The 26,238-nt window shown below is 45.8% G+C and overlaps 1 protein-coding gene across 4 annotated transcripts; it reads left to right on the plus strand.

Moving 5' to 3' along the window:
- Window positions 1-522: 522 nt before the first annotated feature.
- med12 (mediator complex subunit 12) lies at window positions 523-25,173 on the plus strand. 4 transcript variants are annotated; one of them, XM_048982882.1, is made up of 44 exons: window positions 524-703; window positions 1,314-1,418; window positions 3,113-3,304; window positions 3,694-3,853; window positions 4,257-4,432; window positions 5,240-5,350; window positions 6,537-6,788; window positions 7,055-7,201; window positions 7,286-7,385; window positions 8,641-8,777; window positions 9,167-9,298; window positions 10,297-10,423; window positions 11,079-11,308; window positions 11,403-11,462; window positions 11,650-11,823; window positions 11,936-12,080; window positions 12,477-12,595; window positions 12,724-12,867; window positions 13,196-13,359; window positions 13,497-13,628; window positions 13,715-13,942; window positions 14,075-14,219; window positions 14,367-14,487; window positions 14,982-15,092; window positions 15,546-15,653; window positions 15,914-16,077; window positions 17,031-17,210; window positions 17,713-17,784; window positions 17,956-18,125; window positions 18,384-18,545; window positions 19,011-19,122; window positions 19,210-19,299; window positions 19,541-19,650; window positions 20,109-20,244; window positions 20,344-20,493; window positions 20,658-21,026; window positions 21,240-21,387; window positions 22,215-22,438; window positions 22,573-22,635; window positions 22,723-22,943; window positions 23,580-23,835; window positions 24,036-24,248; window positions 24,477-24,558; window positions 24,713-25,173. In XM_048982882.1, exons 1-44 carry the CDS (start codon window positions 605-607, stop codon window positions 24,748-24,750), a joined length of 6,579 nt encoding a protein of 2,192 aa, XP_048838839.1. In that variant the 5' UTR covers window positions 524-604; the 3' UTR covers window positions 24,751-25,173. The 4 variants fall into 4 exon arrangements, with proteins under 4 accessions (XP_048838843.1, XP_048838839.1, XP_048838841.1 ...); XM_048982884.1 differs by having other exon boundaries at window positions 24,039-24,248; XM_048982885.1 differs by having other exon boundaries at window positions 24,051-24,248.
- Window positions 25,174-26,238: the final 1,065 nt, after the last annotated feature.

Consider the following 26,238-nt stretch of genomic DNA (forward strand, 5'->3'; position numbering starts at 1 on the left):
GACATTTCAATTATTTACATCAGCTTTGACATTTCATTGCTTTTCTTGTTCAACAGAAGGGAAACATGTTCCTCTGGGGGGGGGGGGGAATGACACACAGCAGAATCTTGCCTAGGGTGCCAGGACGTCCAGAGCCTGGAGTAGAGTACCCAGTAAACCCCGCAGAATTTGGGGAGGACAGGTAAGGTACGTGGCAGGAAAATAGATGGGTAAAAATGTGTCATTTCTTTTGTCTTGTTTATTTTGTATTGTGGAAAACATATACGCAATGGTCCACAACAAATCTATTTATATGTATCAAAGGTCTTTTGAGAAATTAAACCACTCACTAATGCAGAGGTTGCTGTAAATGATTTCCCTTTCCCGGACGTCTCCTGCGATCATGACTGTCTTTGATCTATCAAGTTATTACCTGTCACGGTATTTGAATTCCATTTCGTTGCAAAGCCCTAGTTGACCTCCAATGTAATAGGTGGCAGTAGCGAGTTTTTTTTTTAAGCTAGCCCAGTGTAATTCAAAACGACAGTAAAACGACGAAGAAGAAGCAGCCGTTTCCTTGATGCTGGATAGTCTGGGGAGCTTTCGCTGTGATGCCGCTTGAAAGATGGCCGCTTTCGGGATCCTGAGTTACGAGCACCGTCCCCTGAAGCGGCCGCGACTCGGTCCTCCAGACGTTTATCCGCAGGACCCGAAGCAGAAAGAGGTGACAAAAGCAGACTGTCAGTTTATCTGAGGCTCGATATATTGGCTGAGAGTTACAGCAGCAGGATACTGTGGGCATAGTTAATGGAATAAATTAGTTTCTGTATCAGGAGAGCCCGAGGATGCATTCCTGGCCTACCTTTTGATGTTCTCAGCAATTGAGATCGGTAGCTAGCTAACAATAACAATTAACGCAGCTGCTAAAAAAAGCTAATGACGCCGACTGATTAAAAGTAAAACCAGCCCAACCCTCATAGTTGCATTAAATACATAGCATAATTTAGATACTGGTTATCTGTCTTTTTCTATTTCTATCATATAACAGACTGAATGCCGTTCGTAATATGTATATGTATAATCTACTTTCTTGGAATAAAAAGCATCACTCATAAAGTACAATTTATCCGGTTATTAATGTCTTTTTTATAACAGATGAAAAACTAATATGTGGTAGCAGAAGAGTACTATGCCTTACATAGATTTTGCCTTGTTTTGCTTTGTAGCAGGCACATATGCATTAACCCTTATTTTAACTAAGTTATTGAAGCTGTCTTCGCATTTCACAAATGCATCTGTAAGAATATGTCGGGTATTTTGTGTGTGTTTTGCAGGATGAACTGACGGCACTGAATGTGAAGCAGGGATTTAATAATCAGCCGGCAGTGTCAGGGGACGAACATGGCAGTGCTAAAAATGTCAATTTCAATCCTTCGAAGGTAAAAAAAAAATTGATTATGTCCAGTTAGTTTCCTGGAGACCGAGAATTTTACTAACGAGTCACGTTTAGAGGGTGACTGTAATGTTCAGGATCGGTTTAGGGTAACCAGTGTGTATCGCGAACTATTAGAAATCAGACCCCACAATTCTGCCGTTGAAATGTAAGCAGCAATGTGTCCTCATCATAGTTTAGCAGATCCACAATGTGTGCTGGGTTTCTTTCTGTTATTTTAATTAAATATAACCCGGAAAAATCATCTACTGGACCCTATGTGCACATATGGAGTAAAATGAGCATAAGGTGTCCCAAAGACCGGATTCAGGAACTCCAGTAGTTTAACATCAAAAGCTGCATGTATGTGTCTTCCCTCATTTCAGCAGCCTATTGTAAGAGGGATTACATGCAAATGTAAGGCTCCCTCTAAAGTAAGTGACCTCACCCTTGGGTTTTACAGTCATAGATTTGATGGCATTCCCACCAGAATTCCTTCAAGTGAAATACATGTAATGAAACTGGGGAAACAAATACAATAAGTTTTTTTTTTTTTTTGCTTTCAGTATTACAAATGCATTCATTCTGTGTCACTGAAAGCATAATTTAGCATTTTTTTGTTAGGCTGTTTGCTTGTGGGATTTGACCTTTTTATTGCCTCTCATCCTGTGTTATCAAGGAATAATTAGCCACGAAAATCAATTTGGTTGTTTTTAATATATTGCTTCTCAAATATTCTGGCACACAGTCTGTGGAGAATTGCATCAAAACTGTTTATTTAAGAGACAGACTGTGGTTTGTGACTGTTTCCATGATCAGAGTATCATTGGTTCAGTTCCCATGGCTGGCAGAATGTTTTCACTGTTGGGCCTTTGACCAAGGTCCTTTATCCTGGACTGCTTCAGGGACTGGCTGAGCCTGCTTTCACACTTGTACGCTGCTTTGGATAAGAGTGCCTTCTAAACAAATGCAAATGCGTTTATGGAGCAGTTTCATTGCATTTTGTATGTCATGATCTAGTTGTTTTGGGAAAGTTTGGCGAGTACACAGATGAGGCTAAAGTATTAAAGCCAACTGAGGTATTTTTTCAGGAGTTGTTTTCTCGTAATTTAGATAGATCAGAGCTGTTTGTCCTTGTTTAAAGACTGAGTAGCTTTTCAATTTACACACATGTGTAAATAGGTGAGAGTGTTTTGTGTCAGAGCACAGGGTCAGCCAATGTTCAGTGTTCTTAGAGCAGTCGGGCTTGCCCAAGTGCCCGCCCATCCATCCATCCATCCATCCATCCATCCAGCCATCCATCCATTTTCCAAACCGCTTATCCTTCTGAGTCACGGGAGGTCCAGAGGCTATCCCAGAAGCTACGGGCATAAGGCAGGGAACAACCCAGGATGGGGGGCCAGCCTAGGACGGGGGCTCAGCCCATCGCAGGCCCAAGTGCCCAAATCGGGTATAATTCCTGTTTTGGGTTCTCTTGGGATTTGCAGCCACAGCCTTTTACATAGGGACTCGGATCCGGATTGATCCCCCCGCCCCCCTTCAAGATTTTAGGTTATGGTTTCTAAAACTCTTGAACCAATGTGAAAGATTCTATGTAACAAAAACGTGTAGTAATGTAGCTTGACTCTCGGAGTTGTTTTTGAAATGTTAAATAGTTCTGCTTTGCTCAGAGTGGTTCCTCTTTTTTTTCTGGACTTTCAGATTAGCTCCAACTTCAGCAGCATCATGGCAGAGAAGCTGCGATGTAATACATTCCCAGATACCGGAAAGAGGAAGCCTCAGGTTAACATGAAAGATAATTTTTGGTTGGTTACTGCAAGATCACAGAGTTCCATCAACAACTGGTTTACCGACCTGGCTGGAACAAAGCCACTTACCCAGCTAGCAAAGAAGGTATCGAAATTCTCTCTCTCATCTCTCTTTCCTTAAGGACAGTTCATGCCAGAATATTTGTAGATATTTCCATCCAGCTCTGAATTAGAATGTTCAGAAAAATATGATCAACCAGGTTTGTTAGCATGGATAATAGATTTATTGCCACTGACTTCTGTACAGAAGTGGATAATAGTGGTTAAACCATAGCCTTGTAATTTAAGTGACTGGTTTAAATCTTAAATCTGTGCTTAAATATGCAGTTATGTACTTTGAGGCAATAATGAAGTACTTCTATGAGTGACAAATCACCAAAGTTAAGCAAAGGACTTGCTGGTAAACACTACTAACTTAAAATTTCAAAGACTTTCTCTGCACTCATTTGCTGGTGTTTTGTTTGTGGGGTACAGGTTCCAATTTTCAGCAAGAAGGAGGAAGTGTTCGGCTATCTGGCAAAATACAGTGTGCCAGTAATGCGCGCTGCTTGGATGATCAAAATGACCTGTGCCTACTATGCAGCAATAACAGAGACCAAAGTCAAGAAGCGGCACGTCATCGACCCCTGCATTGGTAAACGCGCCGCTTTCCGTTTGCACTTTGGATAAAGTCAAGTGGCGATTGACCTCAGCCATGGTGTCTATTTTAGGTAGCAAATTAGAGTGATTTAAATTTACCTTAAGGATCTCTGAAACTTAAATTTAACTTTGTGCACGAGGTAGTAATTTATTGATTCTGCTGAAAGTATGCGCAGTATGCGTCTGGGAAAACATTACTACAGTTAGGAGAAAGGTAAGATTATTTGTAAATATATTGGGGGATGCGTGAATTGTGTTTCAGATCTGTTACACTAGTAACATGTATAACAATGTGTATGTAGAGTTTTTAAATATTGACTTTTAACGTTGTTTTCTCTAAAATTGGCTGTCAACTTTATTTCTTAAAATTCTCTGCGTCTTTATGTTCCTACGCACAGAATGGACCCAGATCACCACTAAATATCTGTGGGAACAGCTTCAGAAGATTGCGGAGTTCTACCGGTCATCTGGCGGGCAGGGGGGGGCCTCTCCCCTCCCGGCGCCCCCTGCAGAAGTGGAGGCAGCCATGAAGCAGTGGGAGTACAATGAGAAGCTGGCCATGTTCATGTTCCAGGTCAGCGTGGCCAGCGGGATTCGGGGCGGCGCTGTCCCTTCGCTGTCGTCTTTATTAAAGCGCGGCGGGAGGCCTCGCTCCGAAATTAAGTGGAGTTTCGCTACTGGGAGTCATGCCACCACAACAAACTTGAAACATTTATTCTTGATATGACGCCACACCCCGTAATTGGCGTGTTTATGTAAGATTTAGGCATGCCTGCCATTTCGGTTTTCAGCATTACTGTTCTGAGGCAGCAGACAGTACAGTGGTACAGATCGTGGGACTTGCTACCCTAAGTCTTTGAACTTCTCTCAGGTAAATTGTCCTGATTACCCTGTTGTGGTATCGCCCACGTGGCTGTCAGCAATGGATCCCTGCTACACTGGGTCTTCTCAGTGGAGCAGGTTTTTGTTTCCATAGTTCTTTTTCAGAGAAGGAGCAGGAAGGGAGGGGGATGTGCTCAATACAACAAAGGACCATTAGGTTGGAAAGCTGCCATTTTGGTGGGAAGTCAGGGAGAGCAAAGAGGAAGAAAAATAAACACCACACTGTGCATAAATTGGTTTTACTAACAAAAGTACAGACACCAGTATACTATATTTAGCGAGTATAAGAAAATACTGCGAGTGGGGGTGGTTACCCAACTCGCTCTTTCCGGATGGGCACTGCCTTCCCTCCCCTCACTGCATAAAGGGACCGCGTGCAAAACCAGTAATGTCTGTGGGTTCAAAAATAGTTTGTTAGGCTGCATTGGAGTGGCTAGTGTACTTACTTGGTATTTCTGTGTATGTGTTTGTTTTTATTTGCTTGTTTGTTTGCTTGTAGGATGGCATGCTGGATAGGCATGAATTCCTGACCTGGGTGTTGGAGTGCTTCGAGAAGATCCGGCCAGGAGAGGATGAGCTCCTGAAACTCCTGTTGCCGCTTATGCTGCAGGTCTGTTGGCGCAGGACGGCTTTGTTTAGTACAGTATTCGTTCCGTGAATTCATAACGGTTGCCATTTTATCTGCATTGATGAGCTGAATAGTTAAAATAATGATCTGATGACATTTAAGCTGTAAAGATTTGTATTTAGTGTAAAGGGTCGTTAATTTATATATATTTGAATATTTGCACATGCCACTTGTCAGCGTGCTGTTAGTCTGGCTGCGATGTACATTTCATCATTAGGGCAGGGCTGTCCACGTGTGCAACTCGGATTTTGGATCTAGGGGGCTTTTTGTGCATCAATGTGCATCAACGGTGCAGGTGCAAAATATTGATTACCAGGTGCATTACAGGCTGTTTCCAGTAGGTGAAATCTGATGGAATATTATTGCTGTATGCAAACACCGGCTGCGACTGTCTGTATACAAGGACAAATGTAGTATTTATGCAAAAGTCCGTGTGCGTATGCCATAGCAGTGCAACAAGAGAAGTATCAACAAGGCTTTACTAGTGAAAATTGTGACATGCCTAAAAAGTCATGGAAGATGTTGCAGTTCAGTAGGAAAATAATATAACTTATCTTGTCCTTATTGAATAAGAAAGTTTCACTAAGGCTTCTGCAACTGAAGCAGTGCTGGTTTTAATAATGAAATTATTAGGGATTATGAGGGGTTGGTGCCCCGTCTTGGGTTGTGTCCTGCCTTGTGCCCTGTGAGGGGTTGGCGCCCGGTCCTGGGTTGTTTCCTGCCTTGTGCCCTGTGAGGGGTTGGCGCCCGGTCCTGGGTTGCAACCCTGAATAATTTTAGAATGCTTTAGTGTGTGGTGTAGTACCTGAAGTCTGTACTGAGCAGTGTTCGACTGCAGCTTTTTTAGGTGCTCTCTTGAATGGCCAAATGCCAGTAGCAGTGATTGTGAAATGGCACACACTTGTGCGTCGTATGTATGTATGTATGAGTGTTTAATTAGCACATTTAGCAAGCATCTTTATATGAAACCAAAGCCCCCTCAACAGCTTCTTCACCATTATTTTCTCACAGTTAACAGCATCTTGGCACCTCTTTATGTGGACAAAAATAGGTCATGTGCTTCCAGTATAGAAAAATGCCTGTGTTTTTTTTTTTTTCTTCTTTTCTAGAGATACAGCTATTTTGATTTGCGTGTGCAATGTCTGACATGGCATGTTCACTTTCGCAGTACTCAGGGGAATTTGTGCAGTCAGCCTACCTCTCTAGAAGGCTGGCTTATTTCTGCACACGGCGCCTCAACTTGCTGCTCTCCGATGGATCCGTGGGGCCTGGCTCACATTCCACACAGTCGGGGAATGTGATACCTCCAACGCCGACCTCCCAGCCAGCAGGGGGCAGCCAACCCCAGGCCCCCTTCACTGACTTCTACATCTGCCCACAGCACCGACCCTTGGTTTTTGGGCTCAGCTGCATGCTTCAGGTAGTGTTGGACTTTTTTTTTTCCCAAGCATGTATAGCTTATTTAAATTCATTGCAAAACACCTGTATTTTTAAGAATTTTGCTGTCTTACCAAATTGTAAATCGAATGTGAATATGTGACTGAAACAGTATTGGGTCTTGCTCAAGACTTGCCCACTAACCGTGGCCCATGAACGAGGAAGACCTATGCTTAATTGGTAGTTTGGCCTCTTTCGTTTAGATGATTGCTTGGTTTCTCTAACGTCTGACTGCTTCTTTGTCTGCAGAGTATTGTGCTGTGTTGCCCGAGTGCTTTGGTTTGGCATTACTCGCTCACAGACAGTAGGAACAAGACTGGCTCTCCGCTGGACCTGTTGCCAATCGCTCCTTCCAGCTTACCTATGCCTGGAGGCAGTAACTCCTTCACTCAGCAGGTCGGCCTTAATCTCGATTCTCAGAATCAATACATACTGTAACTGTTTCTTGCTATTGATTTCATTTTTCATTTTATTTTTCAGGTGCGCTTGAAGCTTCGAGAAATTGAGGAGCAGATCAAGGAGCGCGGGCAGGCGGTTGAGTTCCGATGGTCCTTTGACAAATGTCAGGAGACCACTGCCGGTATGAGAGCAGCGCTTCACTCCTGTCACTGTGAATAATACCGTGTTTCTCTGAAAATAAGACAAGGTCTTGTATAAATTTTTGCTCCAAAACGCGCATTAGGTCTTATTTTCTCGTGTACAACAAACCTCAGTGTATTTACCAGTATTCATGAACAAAAATCCACATTTATTCAAACATATACATCATGTCATCTTCTAACCATATCTTTCCATGTAAACAATCTAACGGTACATTTATTCATGAATAAAAATTTACTGTGTACAGTAAAATCTAGTTATAACGGATAAGTATATAAGGGACCTGGCAAAACAGTCCTTTATATCCAAAGTCCGTTATGTCCAGAGTTGCTGTACGGCCAGAACACAACTACAGGACACCATTTACTCATGCCACACCCCAGCAGACACACTTGTGGTACAGATTATTATATTGTACATGTTGTAATCCAACTTTACCTTACCAGATGCGTGACTATTAATAATCCCGACTACGTATCTGCGCTGGATATCACCGGCACGCCAGGCGCCTTGTAGGCGGAGCCTGCATGTCCGTTATAGCGAACAAAACTACAGCTAAAAGCGGCCCAGGGGACCAAATTGTTTGTCTGTTATAACCGAAATTACATTATGTGCGAGTACGCTATATCGATACTTTTTCTGCATGTTCGTAAAGGCGCACAGCCAGGACCAGCGGACGATTTTCCTTTATAAGCGAGTACACTGTAACAGGATTTTACTGTATACATTTATTCAAATATAGTCGTCATGTCATCTTCTGGAACATCATCGTAAATTTCCAAGCTCAAAATTCCATCCTGAACATCTCGCAACTCAATTTCCTTTAGAACCAGTGGCCCCAAACTCATGTTTAGCAGTAGCACTGTCCTTAAATGAGCACATCTTGTCCATGTAGCCTTCACATACTATAATCACATCTCATTCTAGTTGCCGTACAATCCATGGGACGGTAACTAGGGCTTGTTTTTGGAGTAGGGCTTATATTATTAAGTATTCTGAAAAATCATGCAAGGACTTATTTTTAAGGAAACACGGTAATTAATCTAGGTCAAAAATGTGTTTTGCTAAAAGTAAACCTCCACATCTCTGACGCTTCAGTACCATTAATGCTATAATATACCTTCTGGTTCAGTGTTGCTTGTCTTTTGACACTTAATTTCACTTTTGAGTGTTTGATTTTACCACTGCATAAGGCTTGTGGCTTTTGTAATGGCATGTCCTCCTTTTGCGACCAGGCTTCACAATTGGTAGGATCCTGCATACCCTGGAAGTGTTGGACAGTCACAGCTTTGAGAAGTCTGACTTCAGCAACTCCCTAGACTCCTTGTATAATCGCATTTTCGGCTCGGGACAAAGCAAGGACGGGCATGAGGTGAGCTCTGCTATCGGTGATGAACGAATGGACTGATTGGTAGGTGGATTCATTAAATTCATTGCAGAAAATGATGCTTGATTCTCTCATGTTACAATGTCCTTTATCCAAATCCAAATCAGTCCTTATTCATTCACCAAGGGTATCACCTGTGTTATCCTTCAGAGGTTTAGCTTCAACAAAATGTTCAGGTTGATATCAGTAGTAAAAAAGCAAACTGGCCAACTAACAATACCTAGCTAAATTTACTGCACTGATTATTCTTATGGATAATATTATTTGCCCTTTTAGCTGGCCAGTTACCAAAAGTAATCATCTTGAACCCATCACATGACACTGGCAGGCTGAGCAGAATGTAGAGGATGTAAGAACTTTTGCTTGGTCCCCAGATGACCCCCGACGATGACGCAGTGGTGACTCTGCTGTGTGAGTGGGCGGTTTGCTGCAAGAGGTCGGGACGGCACCGCGCCATGGTGGTGGCCAAGCTGTTGGAGAAGAGGCAAGCTGAGATCGAGGCAGAGGTGAGCGGGGCTTTGCCTCGGGGTCTGTGAGGCTGAGGTGAGGAGGGCTTTGCCTCGGGGTCTGTGAGGCTGAGGTGAGGAGGGCTTTGCCTCGAGGTCTGTGAGGCTGAGGTGAGCGGGGCTTTGCCTCGAGGTCTGTGAGGCTGAGGTGAGCGGGGCTTTGCCTCGGGGTCTGTGAGGCTGAGGTGAGCGGGGCTTTGCCTCGGGTTCTGTGAGGCTGAGGTGAGCGGGGCTTTGCCTCGGGGTCTGTGAGGCTGAGGTGAGCGGGGCTTTGCCTCGGGGTCTGTGAGGCTGAGGTGAGGAGGGCTTTACTTTGGGGTCTGTGAGGCTGAGGTGAGGAGGGCTTTGCCTCGGGGTCTATGAGGCTGAGGTGAGGAGGGCTTTACTTTGGGGTCTGCTCAGGGCCCACTAAGCCTGAGCTGGAAGGTTTCCTTGTTGTACAGATGGGGTAGAAACTCAACGGAGTTATCGTTAAGGATTATTCATTTATAAATGATGCAGCTGTGTCAGTAAGATGTCATACTTGTCGCTTTGGGTGCATCTGCTTAGTGATGGAAGCAGCTGCGGATAGGTCTGAGAGCAGAGTGACCTTGTTGAGGGCTCTTAATACTGCATCTTGTGTTATTTGTGAGTGTTACTTTGGGGGGAAAAAAGCAAAAGAAATGAGGCAGATGAAGTGCTGCGTATTCCGGGAGACCAAGGGGGGCAGTGTAGTTAAAATGTGGCATATTGGGCCTAAATAAAGGATGACAAACCGAGCCGCTATGACTTCATAGGTAATGTAGGAAGGCTCCGATAGGCCGTGGACAGAGGTGGCTGCTTAAGGAGTAAAAATCCAGACCACGGTGTTGTTTCAGCCAACCACTTGCGTATAAAGAGTCAGAGAGTACTCAGCAGGCTGGTTGAAAGAAAGCGTTGGTCTGGGTTTTTGCTCTCTAGACTGAACCAGCCACCTCCGGCTTGGGGCTCATTTGACTGCCCGCCGCATGTCTTTGCAGAGGTGTGGGGAGTCGGAGGTGGTGGATGAAAAAGGATCGGTGTCCTCCGGCTCGCTCTCTGCTGCTACCATGCCTGTCTTCCAGGATGTTCTTCTGCAGTTCCTGGACACCCAGGCACCCATGCTCAGTACGTAACATCTTCTGTTCCTTCAGTCTCTCTCATCTTAAACGGTTCTGTTTTCCTTTACGAGGCGTGGCGCTCCTAGGTTTTCCTGCAAAGGAAAGGGTTAGGCTGTGTTAAATTCTTTAAACTAAAAATTCACTTCTTTATCAATTTCATGAATATTCTAAAGCAGGTGTTTTCAGTCTTTAACTAGGTACTTCCAAATGAAGATAGTCGAGAGCTAGGGAGACCCCCTGCTAGTAACGTGTGATCACATGACCCCGCAGCTGGGGCAGTGAGAAAGATGGGAGTCGCACCTGTTGTGTTGCACATTTAGTGAATGATAACACTGACATTCTGTCAATGCTCTGCTTCTGCACACCTCTATTCCATAACACCTGTTCTATGGCACTTCGCTTTACAAAAGCCTGTTTGCCTCATTGTTAACTTTTAATGGTTTTCCTGCAAATCATCTGTTTCCTACAAATGCTTTCCTACAAATCATTGTGTTATTCATCTTCATATTTACTGTCATCTTTCTTTTATCACCTTGTCTCTCTCAAACTATTCATTACAGTTTACACTTTTTGTAATCCTTTTATTTAGCCAAGATAGTCAGCTTATAATAAATTAACGCAGAGTGCAGTGGAGTATAATAGCATCGAACGTCTCTTTACAGCCGAACCTGGCAATGAGAGCGAGCGTGTGGAATTCTCCAACCTGGTCCTCCTGTTCTGTGAGCTGATCCGCCATGACGTCTTCTCCCACAACATCTACATGTGTACCCTCATCTCCCGTGGCGACCTGGCCTCCGACCCCCACTTGCCCCGCCCCCGTTCCCCTGGCGATGAGCCGTCCGACGACATGGAGCGTAAGGAGCAGGAGGCCGGCGGAGCTGTCAAGATGGAGGTGTGCAGTGGTGTCTCGTCACTTTGTTTTCTAGAAGTATTCCCATGTGACTATTATTAAGACAATGTTTGACACACGATATTTTGCCTTTCAGTATACTAGTCTGTCTGAGTCAATGGAGAATGAGCCCAACTCAAGTGCAAATTTTGATGAGGTATGTCCCCTCTTGGTAGAAAAGCGTCGATTTTCATAGGTGTATATGGTTGTCACAGTGCAGGAAACTCTGAGCTAGCATAGCAAGACTCATTGTCTGCTTGGTGGTGGTAATTAACCTGATTTGAGGATCACGGCAATAAAATTAAAACATACTAATGTTGTCATTGGACTCCTGTGGCCCGCAGATGTTTTCCCCACCCATGCACAGTGAGTCAAAGGGTAGCCCTTCCCCGGAGAAGCCTGTCCCTGAGCAGGACGTGAAAGGCGGTGTGAAGGAGAAGGTCGGGGACCCCGCCTTCCCGCTGGTGTACGAGCAGCCACGCCACATTCAGTACGCCACGCACTTCCCCATCCCTCAGGTGAGACGTAGCTGCAGGAGGTGGTCAGGGAGCCTTCTGTCAGTCGGCGGCCGCTTCTGCCCGTGCTGTGTGCTCATCGCGCCGCTCTCTTCCCTGGTGTGGGTCCCGTCAGGAGGAGAGCGCCAGCCATGAGTGCAACCAGCGCCTGGTGGTGCTCTACGGCGTGGGCAAGCAGCGGGACGAGGCCCGACACACTATCAAGAAAATCACCAAAGACATCCTGAAAGTGCTGAACCGCAAAAGTACCGCCGAGACCGGTAGGAGGCGGGCGCATGGTGTTCAGCCAGGTTCACATTCCGGGTTCTTCATGACATACTGGCAGAATAGCCTCTATTCTCTCTCGTTTCCTTGATGTTGCCCTGCTCAAACCTGAAAGTGTCTGGAAAAAGTGCCTGACTAGGTCTTTGTAACGATTGCACTTTGAAATGCACCATCCCAAGCTTTTAGTATTGCTTTTGCCGCTGTGTACCACGCGTTCGGTGTGTCACAGTTTTGGCTTTTCGTGAAAGGTCTGGCCTTTTTAAAAAGGCCAGTTCTGAGCTAGTTTGTTCCCAGAAGCAGCGCGCCTGCTGCCGTTGTTTAGCCGTCGATGCTTGCTGGCTCGGTGCAGTAATGCTTATTCTGATGCATGCCATCGTGCTCCCCCTCTTCAGGGGGAGAGGAAGGGCAGAAGAGGAAGAGGAGCAAGCCTGAAGCCTTCCCGACGGCAGAAGACATATTCTCTAAATTCCAGCTTCTCTCCCACTTTGACCAGCATCAGGTCACCTCTCAGGTTAGTGCGTTACTGCATGCCGGAGCTGCACCAGGGCTGGTGTCAACATGCACCTTTCACTTCTGTTTCTCTTGTTTTTCTCTCTTCATTTGAATTAGCAAAAGGCTTTTGTGTCCTTTAACTGACAGGTGTCTAGGAATGTTCTGGAACAGATCACCAGTTTTGCCTTAGGGATGTCCTACCACCTGCCCCTGGTCCAGCACATCCAATTCATCTTTGACCTCATGGAGTACTCGCTCAACATTAGCGGCCTCATAGACTTTGCCATTCAGGTAAGGAAACAAACAGATCTGCCTTTGAGTATATCTATATGAGTCAAAGGGTTTTTTTTTCCTCTCTCTCCTTTTATGTAGGTACAGCAACGTTTGTGTGAATTTAAGGATGTCATTGAGTGCTGGGTGGGTTATAGATGAAAATTTGGTCGTTGGTAGTTACACAATGTAGTACTGAAGTGAGCTGGATTTCCTCAGCTAACCTCAACCCTGCAGCTATTCACATCGTCTGCAAAAAGACCCGTAAATGATCGTATTTTAATTATTTTGCAGACAATCTGTATGTGACATGATGCTCTTCTGAGCTGATGTGCATCCCTTATTGCAGCTGTTGAACGAGCTTAGCCTGGTGGAGGCCGAGCTGCTGTTGAAGTCCTCGAGCCTGGCGGGTAGTTACACCACGGGGCTCTGCCTGTGCATCGTGGCCGTGCTCCGCCGCTATCACTCCTGCCTCATCCTCAACCCCGAGCAGACGGCGCAGGTCTTTGACGGGTACGCCTGTCTGCGTTTACATGTGCATTTAAGGAAGCGGGATGTGGCCTCACGTATGAAGCCAAGTACTGGGCTGCTGGTGAAGCGGCCATGATGTGTTCCGAAGTGGCTGCATGTGACGTGCTGTCTTCCTTCAGATTACGCATCGTGGTGAAGCATGGTGTGAACCCAGCGGACTGCTCCTCAGCTGAACGTTGCATCCTAGCCTACCTGTATGACCTCTACACCTCCTGCAGTCACCTGAAGAGCAAGTTTGGGGAGATATTCAGGTGAGACACAGAACCCTATCGGTATAAAAGCGTCTGTTACCAGTCCTTATGCTTATTTGTGCTATATAAGCTGTTTTGTCCCTCAGTGATTTTTGCTCAAAAGTGAAGAATTCCATCTACTGCAACATCGACCCTTCTGACTCCAACATGTTGTGGGACCCAGTGTTCATGATTGAAACCATAGCCAACCCTTCTGCACCAAACTTTAACCACTCCATGGTGGGGAAGATCCTCAACGACAGCCCTGCCAATCGCTACAGCTTTGTGTGCAATGTGCTCATGGATGTCTGCGTGGATCACCGGGATCCTGAGAGGTACTGCACTCGACTTTACGAAACCAAAAACGAAATAGATCTTTCAAAGACTGACTAGACTGTTTACCAAGCTAGTATTGGAAATGAAGCAAAGTGATGATTCTCTCAGTGTAACGTGTGGCTCGTCTGCAGGGTGAATGACATTGGGATTCTGTGTGCTGAGCTGACGGCGTACTGCCGCTCGCTGAGCGCGGAATGGCTGGGTGTCCTCAAAGCGCTCTGCTGCTCCTCTAACAATGGCAACTGTGGCTTTAACGACCTCCTGTGCAATGTAGACGTAAGTAACTCCCGCAGGACCCGGGCCTTCCGCCTGAGTATATAACCCGTATTTCAGAGATCCTACATATTGGAAGGATCTGCTGTAAATATTCTGGGATTAAATTTTGTGTCCAATGATGCTGAAAGTGATACTATCTATTTCCAGGTCAGTGACCTGTCCTTCCATGACTCTTTGGCTACGTTTGTTGCCATCCTCATCGCCCGGCAGTGCCTCCTCCTGGAGGATTTGGTACGCTGCGTAGCGATCCCTTCTCTTCTCAATGCTGGTAAGTTTGGCGTCAGTGAAACCTGAAATCCTAGATATGGACATTCCTGCTTAAATTTTATACCCGTTTCCTGCCGGGTTTTCATATTGACCGATCTTGTTGCTGACTATGCGGTAAGGTTATTTATTGCCAGGCATTAAATTAATTGTCCACGAAGGAGAAAATCTTGCTTGTATCAAAAGGGATTTATTTAATGAGGCATGTCAGGTCATGCATCACAAGATCCCCTTTATGCATGGGACTCTTTGGGGTGAGCTGTAAGACATGTGGAACTTTGATTTGGCTTCCAAAACTCTGCGTGACGGTTTCCCATTTGCTAATGATCTGTCTAATCCTCGCAATAAACGCATTGTCATTTTGGTAACTGTTTGCTTGTTCAGTCTAAATGTATTTCCCCCTGTATTTTAGTCTGCATTTTAGCTAATACGTCAGCGTATGACTGCTGAGCGATAAGTGCGTTTCCAGTGTGCCGCTCAGAAAACTGCGTCTTTCAGCCTGCAGTGAGCAGGACTCTGAACCTGGAGCCAGACTGACCTGCAGGATACTTCTCCATTTATTCAAGACCCCACAACGTAACCCATGCCCCCAGGACAGTTCCAAGTCAGGTAATATGCTGCCCCCCATTGCAACTACCCACTTCTGGCTTGGTGTAGGTGTGATCAAAGACGCTTTGCAATGGAAGCTCATGAATTATTGTTGGGTTCTAAAGGCAACATATATAGGGGTGAATTTTTGCACTCTGTATTATTGAATAGGGTGGTGGCGTAACTGGCAAGACTCTTGCCTTTCACCTCCAAAGGAGGGGTGTATTTCTTGAGCGGTATATTTGGTTCACTGTAAACATGATCTCTTGATGTGTAGGTTGGTTTCCTCCCTTGGCTTATGAGAACAGACATCTCTGGACGCCACTTAATTTCTGCATCTGGGCTCTGCGACTTGCAGTGTTGTTTTGTAACGTGTTTTCCAGGATGGAGACTTTGCTTGTCATAACAAATATGGAGTATAGGTGGATTTTAAGTATTGAAATAAATTGTTTTTGTGTGAACTTTTCTTTAAAGCAACCGTTGGGATCCGTTCGTCGTGTGATCGCCACCTTCTGGCTGCATCACAGAACAGCATTGTTGTCGGCGCGGTTTTTGCTGTTCTCAAAGCTGTTTTTATGCTGGGTAAGTCAGAATTTTCCTTCTAAGTTTTCAGCCCCAGTTTCTAATTCTGTGGACTTTACTAAAAACTACAAGGTTTTAGACAATGTAGAATAATACTGGTCCTCTCTTGTTTTGAAAAAACATTCCGTTGACTGAATTTCAGATAATAATCAGTTTTTAGTGTTTTGTAAAGATAAGCTTTTAGTGCATTTATTACAAAGAATCAATCAAAATGTAACGGAACAAGAGAACTCGGTGTCAGGCTATCATTGTGCTTTCAGGGGACGCCGAGCTCAAAGGCTCTGGCTTCTCCCACCCAGCTGGGCTGGATGATATAAGCGAAGACGACATGGGCTCCAAGAAGGGCTCTGGCCGTGCCGTTTCCATAGAGACTGCCAGCTTGGATGTATATGCAAAGTATGTGCTAAAGAGCATCTGCCAGCAGGTGAGAATTGCCGAATTGGACATGAAAGTGAATCTATGTGTATGACTGTGTATGTGCATGACTGTCTATGTATGATGTGACTTGAAAGGTACATATAAATAAAATGTACTATTATTACATGTGTGTAAAATAGGGCTGTAACGGTGCACGTGTTTGCTGTGTACCCTTTGGTACGTTATTTTCAGTTTGGTACATACAATGAAACAAATTAATAGCCTAAATTGTTTAACTGTAGTGCACTTTTAAATTCAGAAGTGGATGTTCAGTACAGAAAACATTGTAATTGTAGGTATGACTTGGTTATGGCTGATGCTGGTTACTGTTAGTCATAATCTGCCGTTTTAGAATGCTATAAATTTGTGTGTGTGTGTGTGTGTGTGTGTGTGTGTGTGTGTGTGTGTGTGTCCATCCATTTTCCAAACCGCTTATCCTACTGGGTCGCGGGGGGTCCGTAGCCTATCCCGGAAGCAATGGGCACGAGGCAGGGAGCAACCCAGGATGGGGGGCCAGCCCATCGCAGGGCACACTCACACACCATTCACTGACACATGCACACCTACGGGCAATTTAGCAACTCCAATTAGCCTCAGCATGTCTTTGGACTGTGGGGGGAAACCGGAGTACCCGGAGGAAACCCCACGACGACATGGGAACATTTAAACTCCGCACACATGTGACCCAGGCGGGGACTCGATCCCGGGTTCCAGAGGTGTGAGGCAACAGTGCTAACCACTGCACCATCATGGTGTGTGTGTGAGTAAAAGTACGCACTTACTACCCATATCAGGTTTTAAGCGGTTCCTTTGACTGCCTAAGACTTTTGCACAGTGCTCTTTGTCTGTGCATGTCTTGGGGCTGACGCCTCCCCTTTCAGCGATGGGACTGAGCATCCCCAGGCTGATTCCATTTAAGCTCAGTATCCATGACACTCGCTGCTCTCCTCTCTCTCTCAGGAATGGGTGGGGGAGCGCTGCCTGAAGTCTCTCTCGGAGGACAGCAGTGCCCTGCAGGATCCCGTGCTTGTCAACATCCAAGCCCAGCGCCTCCTGCAGCTCATCTGCTACCCCCACCGGCAGCTGGACAGCGAGGAGGGAGACAACCCGCAGCGGCAGCGAATCAAACGCATCCTGCAGGTCGGCTCCGCCCTCATTCATCCAGGGGTAGGGATAGTTCAGGTCTTGAAAGGAAAAAACCTAGACCGGGATTTTGTTACAACCAGGTAGTTGAGTATAAAGAGTCAGAGTACTCAACGGGCTGGCTGCAATAAAACCTTGGTGTGGACTTTTACTCTCTGGACCTGAACTATGGACCCTGATTCCCTCTAGTGCATATGGTGGGATATGTGTTTACGTGCTTTCTGCAAAGGCTGCTGCTTGAAATGTAACCTGCATTACACTTACGATCCTCTGGTTGCCTTGTAATTTTATGTGATCGAAATATACCGGTTCGTGGAAATTATATACTACCATTTCTAGATTGCACATGTTGAACAGGACATAATTGTCAAAAGACTTTAAAACACCGTCTGTATGTATGTGTGCAAATGTTCTGCAGATCTCTGACCACTTAAATCGCTCAAATAAATGAAATACCTGTGATAGGAAAAAGCTTTTGACTCCAGTCTCTGTGTTCCAGAACATGGACCAGTGGACCATGAGACAGTCATCTCTCGAGCTCCAGCTCATGATCAAGCAGAGCACAAATAACGTGAGTGTTGTAAGATCAAAGCATGGACTGATGTTTAGGGGTTAGTCTTTAGCCATGTAAGGTGTCGCTTTGGGTCATTTTTTATTTACTTACTTTCTGCATTTCAGTTATGCACTTTGTGCAGTTCATTTGACTTATTATTAAATATGTACTTTCTTCCTATCCCTGCAGGAATTAAATTCTTTATTGGAGAATATCGCCAAGGCCACGATAGAGGTGTTCCAGAAGTCTGCCGAAATGAATTCCAGTAACCCCGCAGGCAATGGAGCCGCTGTTTCCAATAGCATGGGGGGTTCTGCTTCGAACAGCAACAGCGGCAGCAAAATGAAGCCGGTGCTCAGGTGTGCATGTTCATATTGCCGGAGTCTGTCTGCAAATGGGGGACTCAGTATTGGCATAAAGGCATTTGTCCAGTACTGTGGACACACATGCACCTTCACCTCAAAAATGGCAATATTATGCTTTCATTGACTTTTGCCTACATGAGAGCCACATGTACACTTTTGATCTTTAGTCCTGCTCATTCGCTTTCTAGCTGAGATTCTGGTGGTAATAATCGTCCAGATTGACAAGCCTTGTGTGTGTGTGGTTTTCTGCAGCTCGTCTGAGCGTTCAGGAGTGTGGTTGGTGGCTCCACTCATAGCCAAGCTGCCCACTTCGGTGCAGGGACACGTGCTGAAGGCCACTGGCGAGGAACTGGAGAAGGGCCAGCACCTGGGCTCCTCGTCCCGCAAGGAGCGAGACCGGCAGAAGCAGAAGAGGTGAGCACCTCTCTACGCAATCAGGGTGAAGCAGTCTGCGTTCCGGACTGATCCTAAATGTACCGATCGTCAGGTGATCGCAGGGTGGCATTCTGCCACAAGACGGGGAACCATTTCGTTTTATTTGTTTCATTTATGGAGCATATTTCCAGAAACAAAGGTGCTTTATGGGGGGGGGGGAGACAAAGGAAAACGCACAAAAAAAACAAAACAACCGTAGAAAACTACTTGGTGGGGGAGGCACAGAGAACAAGCATGTGTTTAGCTTAGCCTTAAAGAGCCTAACAGGAAGCAGAGCTAGCATGCAGCAGTAGCATGTTCCATAGCCGCAGAGCAGCTACTGCGAAGGCGCTATCTCCCCTAGTCTTAAACGTAGACCCCGGAGAAACTGGTATCGTTAATGTGTTCAGCATCTGCGCCCACAATTTCTGCAGTCTGCCCACAGCATGTCGCATTCTGTTTCAGCATGTCTCTCCTGAGTCAGCAGCCCTTCCTGTCCTTGGTGCTGACGTGCCTGAAGGGTCAGGATGAGCAGAGGGAAGGCCTCTTGACCTCGCTCTACAGTCAGGTTCAGCAGGTAGTATGGCCTCCACAGTGCTCTGCTCATGACTAAATGGCCTTTATTCTGAAACCATCTTATTCATGTTTCATGTCTGTCCCTCAGATTGTGACAAACTGGCGTGAAGACCAGTATCAGGATGACTGCAAAGCCAAGCAAATGATGCATGAAGCCCTGAAGTTGCGGCTTAACCTGGTACGGCATCTATTACTGTATCTGTGCCCCAGTACTGACTCTGTGTTATCTGTGTGCACTCTTATCTTGGCTGTATCTGTGCCCCAGTACTGACTCTGTGTTATCTGTGTGCACTCTTATCTAGGCTATATCTGTGCCCCAGTACTGACTCTGTGTTATCCGTATCGACTCTTCTCTTGGCTGTACCTGTGAGCATCTGTGGTTGCCCTGGCCCCCTCACTGACGGCGTGCTCCTTTGCAGGTGGGGGGCATGTTCGACACGGTGCAGCGCAGCACCCAGCAGACTACTGAGTGGGCGGTGTTACTCCTGGACATCATCAGCAGTGGCACTGTGGACATGCAGTCCAACAAGTCAGTCCCTGTCATTTGCCGGGTCCTGGATCTCTGACCACTTCACCGGTTCTTTGTCCCACATGCACAGGACCTGTCCAGCAGATAGATAATCTGTATAGAGATCATTGTCTCCCTGGATCCCTTTGTGCAGTTCTCACGTTGTCCCTGTTAGCGTAGCATTTCTCTGGATATTTCCGTTGCCTCCTTGCATTCCAAGACTATGTGTTTAGGTCAGTTGGTGTCTCAAAAATGTCCTTATTTTCTGTATGAGTGTGTGCCCTGCACTGGCCTGGCATCCCATCTAGGGCGCTTAAGCCCAGTGCATCCTGGGATATGTGTGTGCATCACCGTAGTCCTGTGCTAGATAAATGATCATCAAAAATTAATCGTATTACTTGGCTGACTAGCTATTCATTTTATGGTGCCGTTGTTGGTTGTCCCAGCCTCTCATAGCTCTTTGATTGCGTCTGTTCCAGTGAGTTGTTCACCACCGTCCTGGATATGCTGAGTGTGCTTATTAATGGCACACTGGCTGCTGACATGTCCAGCATCTCCCAGGGCAGCATGGAAGAGAACAAGAGGGCCTACATGAATTTGGTGAAGAAGCTCAGGGTAAGTGCTGGTCTCTCCACATGGCGAACCGTTAGTGTTGATAGACTGCCAATGGCCGCGTGCTTTGATTGCATTTTTCTTTACTTGGTTTCCATGCAGAAGGAACTGGGAGACCGACAGTCGGAGAGCCTCGAGAAAGTGCGGCAGTTACTACCTCTCCCGAAGCAGACTCGCGATGTCATCACCTGCGAGCCACAGGGCTCCTTAATCGACACTAAGGGGAATAAGATAGCCGGCTTTGAGAAAGAGGTCATCCCAATATATGTGTTTTTCTCTTGATAAGTGATAAAGTTTCTGATTTAAACTTAAGGTGAACCTTATATATAAAATGTGCTCTTTTAAGAGTATTAAAAAAAGATCACATAAGCTGAAAGCTTAGTGTGCAACAAGTCAATGCGCCTTTTTCCAAACAGGGTCTTCAAGTTTCAACGAAGCAGAAGATATCTCCGTGGGATGTATTTGAGGGGCAGAAGCACTCTGCCCCCCTGTCCTGGGGCTGGTTCGGGACTGTCCGGGTGGATCGTAAGGTCACCAAGTACGAGGAGCAGCAGCGCCTCTTGCTGTACCACACGCACCTGAAGCCCAAACCCCGTAGCTACTACCTGGAGCCCTTGCCGCTACCCCCCGAAGAGGAGGAGCCTCCCACGCCTGTGGCCCCCGAGCCAGAGAAGAAGATGGCTGAGGTGGCCAAAACGGAAAAGAGTGCACCTGCCATCACCTCGGACCCCAGCAAGAAAAAGAACAGCAAAAAGAAGAGGAACCAGTCAACAAGCAAGACCGAAGTGAGCCATCCTGAGCTCTTCATGCTCGCAGAACGCAGGCCTGTAGGGTTATAGAATGCAAAAGCACAAAACTCACTTGGTTTATAAATACTGCTTATTACATTTATTACCAAAGATGTATTCTTGCAGTGTGGTCTAGCTCTGGACATACTGAAGAATATTGTTGAATAGGTGTCTGTGACCCTCTAACATTGTCTGTCGTCGTTTGCTCAGGACTATGTGATGAGCACCCCAAGAGGATCTTACGTGAACACCATGCCTCCGGACCTCCTACATAACCAGCCTGGGCACCATTACAATAGGATGGCATATAGCCATCAACCTATGGGCATTTATCCTCAGAATCAGCCTTTGCCTGCAGGTCAGTCTGCTGGCAGTACACCATGCCATTCATTCATTCATTAGCCAAGCCACTTCCGTTGACATGGGTCATTGTTATTCGAATCCTATCTTGGCAGGAAATAGGCCATGGGGCAGGACTAGACTGGATAGACGGCCAGAGAGCACAAATGAGCAGATGCAATTTAGACGCCCCTGGTAACTTAGGCTGTGTGCCTTTGGATGAGGAGAGGAAGCCAGTTCGGAGAAAAGGCGATCTGCTGCAGGCCGGCTCAAGAATGATGCCTGGTTCCTGGAAGTATAGAGTAACTCTTCCAGCAGTCTACAGTTTAGTGTCATTGCTCCGGTGTAGGTGCTTAAATATTAACTTTCCCCAAGTTGAGATTTTAATAATAATTCGTACTTTATTTGATCCCTGTAAGGAATTCTCTTTATGCCTCCCCCCACTTGCTCTCTGTTAGTGAAAGCAAGCTGACCATGAAGGACAGCCACGCATGGCGGCACCCAGGGAGATGGGGCTTAAGGGCCTTGTACGAGGACCCGCAGATGTGCTGAGGCCGGGCTCGAACCAGTAAACTTCTAATCAGACACACAGGCTTAGTCCATTGAGCCTCATGTTTAGGCTCGTATGTGTCTCAGCTGTGCCCTTGCAGTTTTCTCTTAGTAAAACCATATTTGTTTTTGGCTGCTTTCTCTAGCTGTATGCCACCTACTATGTCTAGTAAATGTCGTTGCTGCTTTATGGCCATGTATGAGAGTCCTAAGGAGGTGCGTAACCAGTACGTATACTGCCCAGGTTTTTCGGTAGCTGGGCTAAAGCTGTCTCACACCCCTCATTTCATCACCCAGGTGGTCCTCGGCTTGAAACCTCTTACCGACCTCCTCGCAACATTTCTATGGGCAAACTTGTGCCCACCCGGCCTCCTTACCCTACCATGATGCCCACTGTGCCGGGGAGTATGCCAGGCATGATGTCTCTGGATCAGCAGCAGCAGTACAAGATGACTAACTACAAGCAGCAGCCTCCAATGCCACAGAGTCAGATGATGCGATTGCACCTACAGGCAAAACTGGTAAGCCTAGCTGGCACGTCCCCAGCGACCTGGCCCATCAACAATCAAAATGCATGGACTGCGTATCCTGCTTTATTTAAGGTTCCTCTTAACTGATGAGACAGTTTAATTTGAAATATCACTGTACTTTCCAGAACATGCAACAATTACGACAAATGACACCCAACAGCCAGTACTCATCAATGCAACCCTCTCAGGTAAGTCCCATTGTCTCTCTCTGATGAATGTATGCTGTTGCTGACTTTCTGGTTCTGCTGCCTAATCATGTTTTGCTCTTCTTACAGAATATTGCGCAGGGCTACACGTCCTATGGCTCTCACTTGCATCCTCACCCCTCCCAGACTGGGATAGTTCACTCCGCATACTCCAGCCAGGGATTCCCGGGGTCGCAACCTGGTTCCAACCCAGCCATGGTGGACCCTTTAAGGCATATCCAGCAGCGGCCCAGTGGCTACGTTCATCAGCAGGCACCAAGCTATGTGCACACTATGCAGACTACACAAAGGTGAGCCAGTTGGCAAAAATGCAGTTCCGTTAAATAGACTGTTTCTTTTGCACGTGTGTGTGTGTGTTTGTGGATTTACACACACATTACATGCGTATCTTCTGTAATGGTAAGAATGACTAAATAGAATCAACTTAGTGAAACATCGGTATGAATGAAAGACTACTTTCACAAAGTCGCTGATTTAAGTTGACGGTAAATATCCACAGTCATTGTCTGGCTGATTTTTAAATGCAGTTCCATCGATTTCAGCTAGCAGGCCTGCTAGGTAATATCCGCAATTTGCTACATGGTGGGGTCACGTACTAACGCTAATAAAACAATATAACATTAGTGAAATTTCTAGTGTGAACCTCATCATTGATACTAGATCACTTTGTATGGGACTGGAAAATTTAGTTTAAGGTGCCGTGATTTTTAAAGACTTTCACAAAAAGTGGCTACGATTTAATGTGACCTAATGCATGAATTCTAAGTCAACCAACCTCCTGATGCCTGAAAAATCTAACTTTGATTACTTCTTATTATTACTTATATTTTTTTATTTAGTTTCCCCGATGGCTCTGAAGAGGCTAGGGTTGCATGGAATCTTTTGTGTAATTCATTAAGGGGATGTCTGTTCCGGAACCTCCACAGATTTGCCCACCAGCCAATGCAGCAGGCGCCGATGGTGCAGGGGCTGGGTCACATGAGCCAGGTCGTGCACCCCGCCATGAGGGCTAACCCTTTGCTGGCCGAGCAGCAGCAGCAGCAGCAGCAGCAGCAAGCGCAGCAGCAGCAAGCGCAGCAGCAACAGCAGGCCCAACAGCAGCAGGCGCAGCAGCAGCAAGTTCAGCAGCAGCAGGCCCAGCACCAGCCGCAGTACCTGCGCCCGCTGCCTGCGGCTTTACGGGTATGTATCTCAACCCGGACGCCACTGCTAGCCGTCTCTTCTCTACTCTGGTTTTATACGTCCCTCAGCCTTGTTTCCCGAAGTAAGTGGAGGCCTTATTCCTCTCGTAAACCATCTGGCTGATATTCTTGGGTAATGACTGTGAAGTGAAGCCAGAATGGCTGCTTGCACCGTACCAGTGAATCTTGCATATTGTGCAGCAGCAGCAGGTTCAGCAGCAGCAGGTGCAGCAGCAGCAGGTGCAGCAGCAGCAGGTTCAACAGCAGCAAGTTCAACAGCAGCAGGTGCAGCAGGTGCAGCAGCAGCAAGTCCAGCAGCAGCAAGTCCAACAGCAGGTGGGGGGGTCGCAGCCCCCTGCCCAGGGGCAGCCCCAGGCCCTGGGCATGCAGCCCCTCCCACCACAGCAGCCCATGGTAGGTCCCACTTAGTGTCTCCTGTTCTAGAATTAGTGTAAAATGTCTTATTTAAGCCTTGTTAATACAGATGCTATAATTTATTTTTTATACTAAGCTATACGTATTCTATGTAGACTGGTTTACCCTCTATCTGGATTCACACTACCTGTTTTATGGCACGACGAACGTGGACACTTGAATGTATATCTGTCTCGACCTGGCCTGAGGTGACTGTGGGTGTCTCAGTTTCCCCGGCAGGGTATGCAGCAGACTCAGCAGCAACAGCAAACAGCCGCCCTGGTCAGACAGCTACAGCAGCAGCTTTCAAGTAAGCTTTGGAGAGGGGGCTACAGATCGCAGAGATTGGGGGTGCGGGGACAGTAGGGATCAGATTATGGGTGACCGTCCTTAATTTTTTGTATTTTTTACTATTAAAGATATTTTAAGTGCTTTTTTTTTCACTGAATTTTTTTTTCTTTCAGATTCACAACCTGGACAGAGTACCAGTTCATATTACTGAATAAGTGGGCTTCTATGGGTGACCAGCTTGGAAGCCCACAAAGACATTGTGTGATGTGTGTTGGTCCTTATGGTCCTTATGGAGTTTTTTCATCCTTTGTGGGTAAAGATGGAACCTTTGTCCACAGCCGTGTTGCCCCATTCCTCATGCTTCTGGGAACAAGGCTAATGGAGCAGGTACTGTTGCTTAATCTCAAGAACAAACATGCAAGCAGCAGAGACAGTGCATTAGTTGCATTAAAAATGATGGATAATCTTGAACTACAAGGAGGAGGGCTCTGTTGTGAAAATAGTGTTTGCCCTGAGCAGAGAATAATGGAAGACGTTATGTGTTTAAAAAAAAAAAAAGTTATAATTGTTACTTTTATTTCAATTTGTACTATATTGGTTTTTTGTTTTTCTCATTAAAAATCAATTAATTTTATCCATTCACTTTTTTGGATTTGCAGCATCTTTTAGGCTGGTGGATTTGCCGCAGGTTGAAAGGATGTACATACTGTCAAGCAAAGACAGCCGCTGATAAATGACTGATTGACCGTTTACTGCCCTAATTATTAAATTCTGTGGATAACAGATATTCAAACAAGCTTGGCATTTGTGTGCTTCAGAATTTTGGTAGCCGATTTATAAATATGAATTATCCTTGTTAATTTCATTCACTGTACATAAATCTTTAGTTTTACTCAGTATTTCAATTCCAAGTTAATGTGTGAAGGTAACTGGATTTTAGCTTTTTCCGGTTAAATCGTCATTTTCATTTCTGTATATTTATTTTTAGATTCTGTTTTAGCCTTTAATATTTTAGTGCCATTGCTATGTTCTATTTTTTTTTTGCTTTCTTTGACCAAAAAAAGACATTGAACGTTCATTGTAATGTCTAAAGGGAGCACCACAAATTTTAAGCTTTGGTATTTGCATCTTTAAACTGTCATAGTCAAAGCATGTTTCCAGGTGACCACTGAAAAAAATGCATAGATGAACTGAAATTTTAGTTATTTTTTCACTGTCCAGATCTATGGTTGGTTGTTTGAATCTTTTTTTCCCTGAAACATAGTGTAAATGTTGCTCATTCAATGATCTCAGACAATCACAGACAAAGCAAAGTTTCCTTATCGGTGTATGAAACATCCCTCTTAGAGGATTTTTGAGAAAAAGCCAAGCAGTAAGGAACCGTCTACATGGAGCTGTTGAAGCTGAGAATTAGGAGGAGGCTGGCAGGGGCCAATGGGGAAAGCTTAGAGAACCACTGCTCTGTTTGAGACTAATGCTAGAACAAACGGAACTTCAAAGCTCAAGGTGGTGAGGGACCAGCATGCGCCGCATGTCGGCAGACCACTTCCCGATACATTACTGTAGAGGTTCCAATAGTGTGAAGCTTCCCATTGCTTGGTAATGCAACTCATGCTGTTGCCAGGTACTGCAGTCTTCTGTTGGTCTACTGGATTGTCTGCTTGCTGTGGCACCATGATACCTGAAACACCGTAACTTA

This window comes from Brienomyrus brachyistius, chromosome 18, assembly GCF_023856365.1.
Source record: "Brienomyrus brachyistius isolate T26 chromosome 18, BBRACH_0.4, whole genome shotgun sequence".
NCBI classification, from domain to species: Eukaryota; Metazoa; Chordata; class Actinopteri; order Osteoglossiformes; family Mormyridae; genus Brienomyrus; species Brienomyrus brachyistius.

Coding starts and splice junctions, on each gene's coding strand:
- med12 (XM_048982882.1), top strand. CDS start 605: ATGGCCGCTTTCGGGATCCTGAGTTACGAGCACCGTCCCCTGAAGCGG. Junction 10,424..11,078: donor CACCCAGGCACCCATGCTCA/GTACGTAACATC, acceptor GTCTCTTTACAG/CCGAACCTGGCAATGAGAGC. Junction 17,211..17,712: donor GAATCAAACGCATCCTGCAG/GTCGGCTCCGCC, acceptor TCTGTGTTCCAG/AACATGGACCAGTGGACCAT.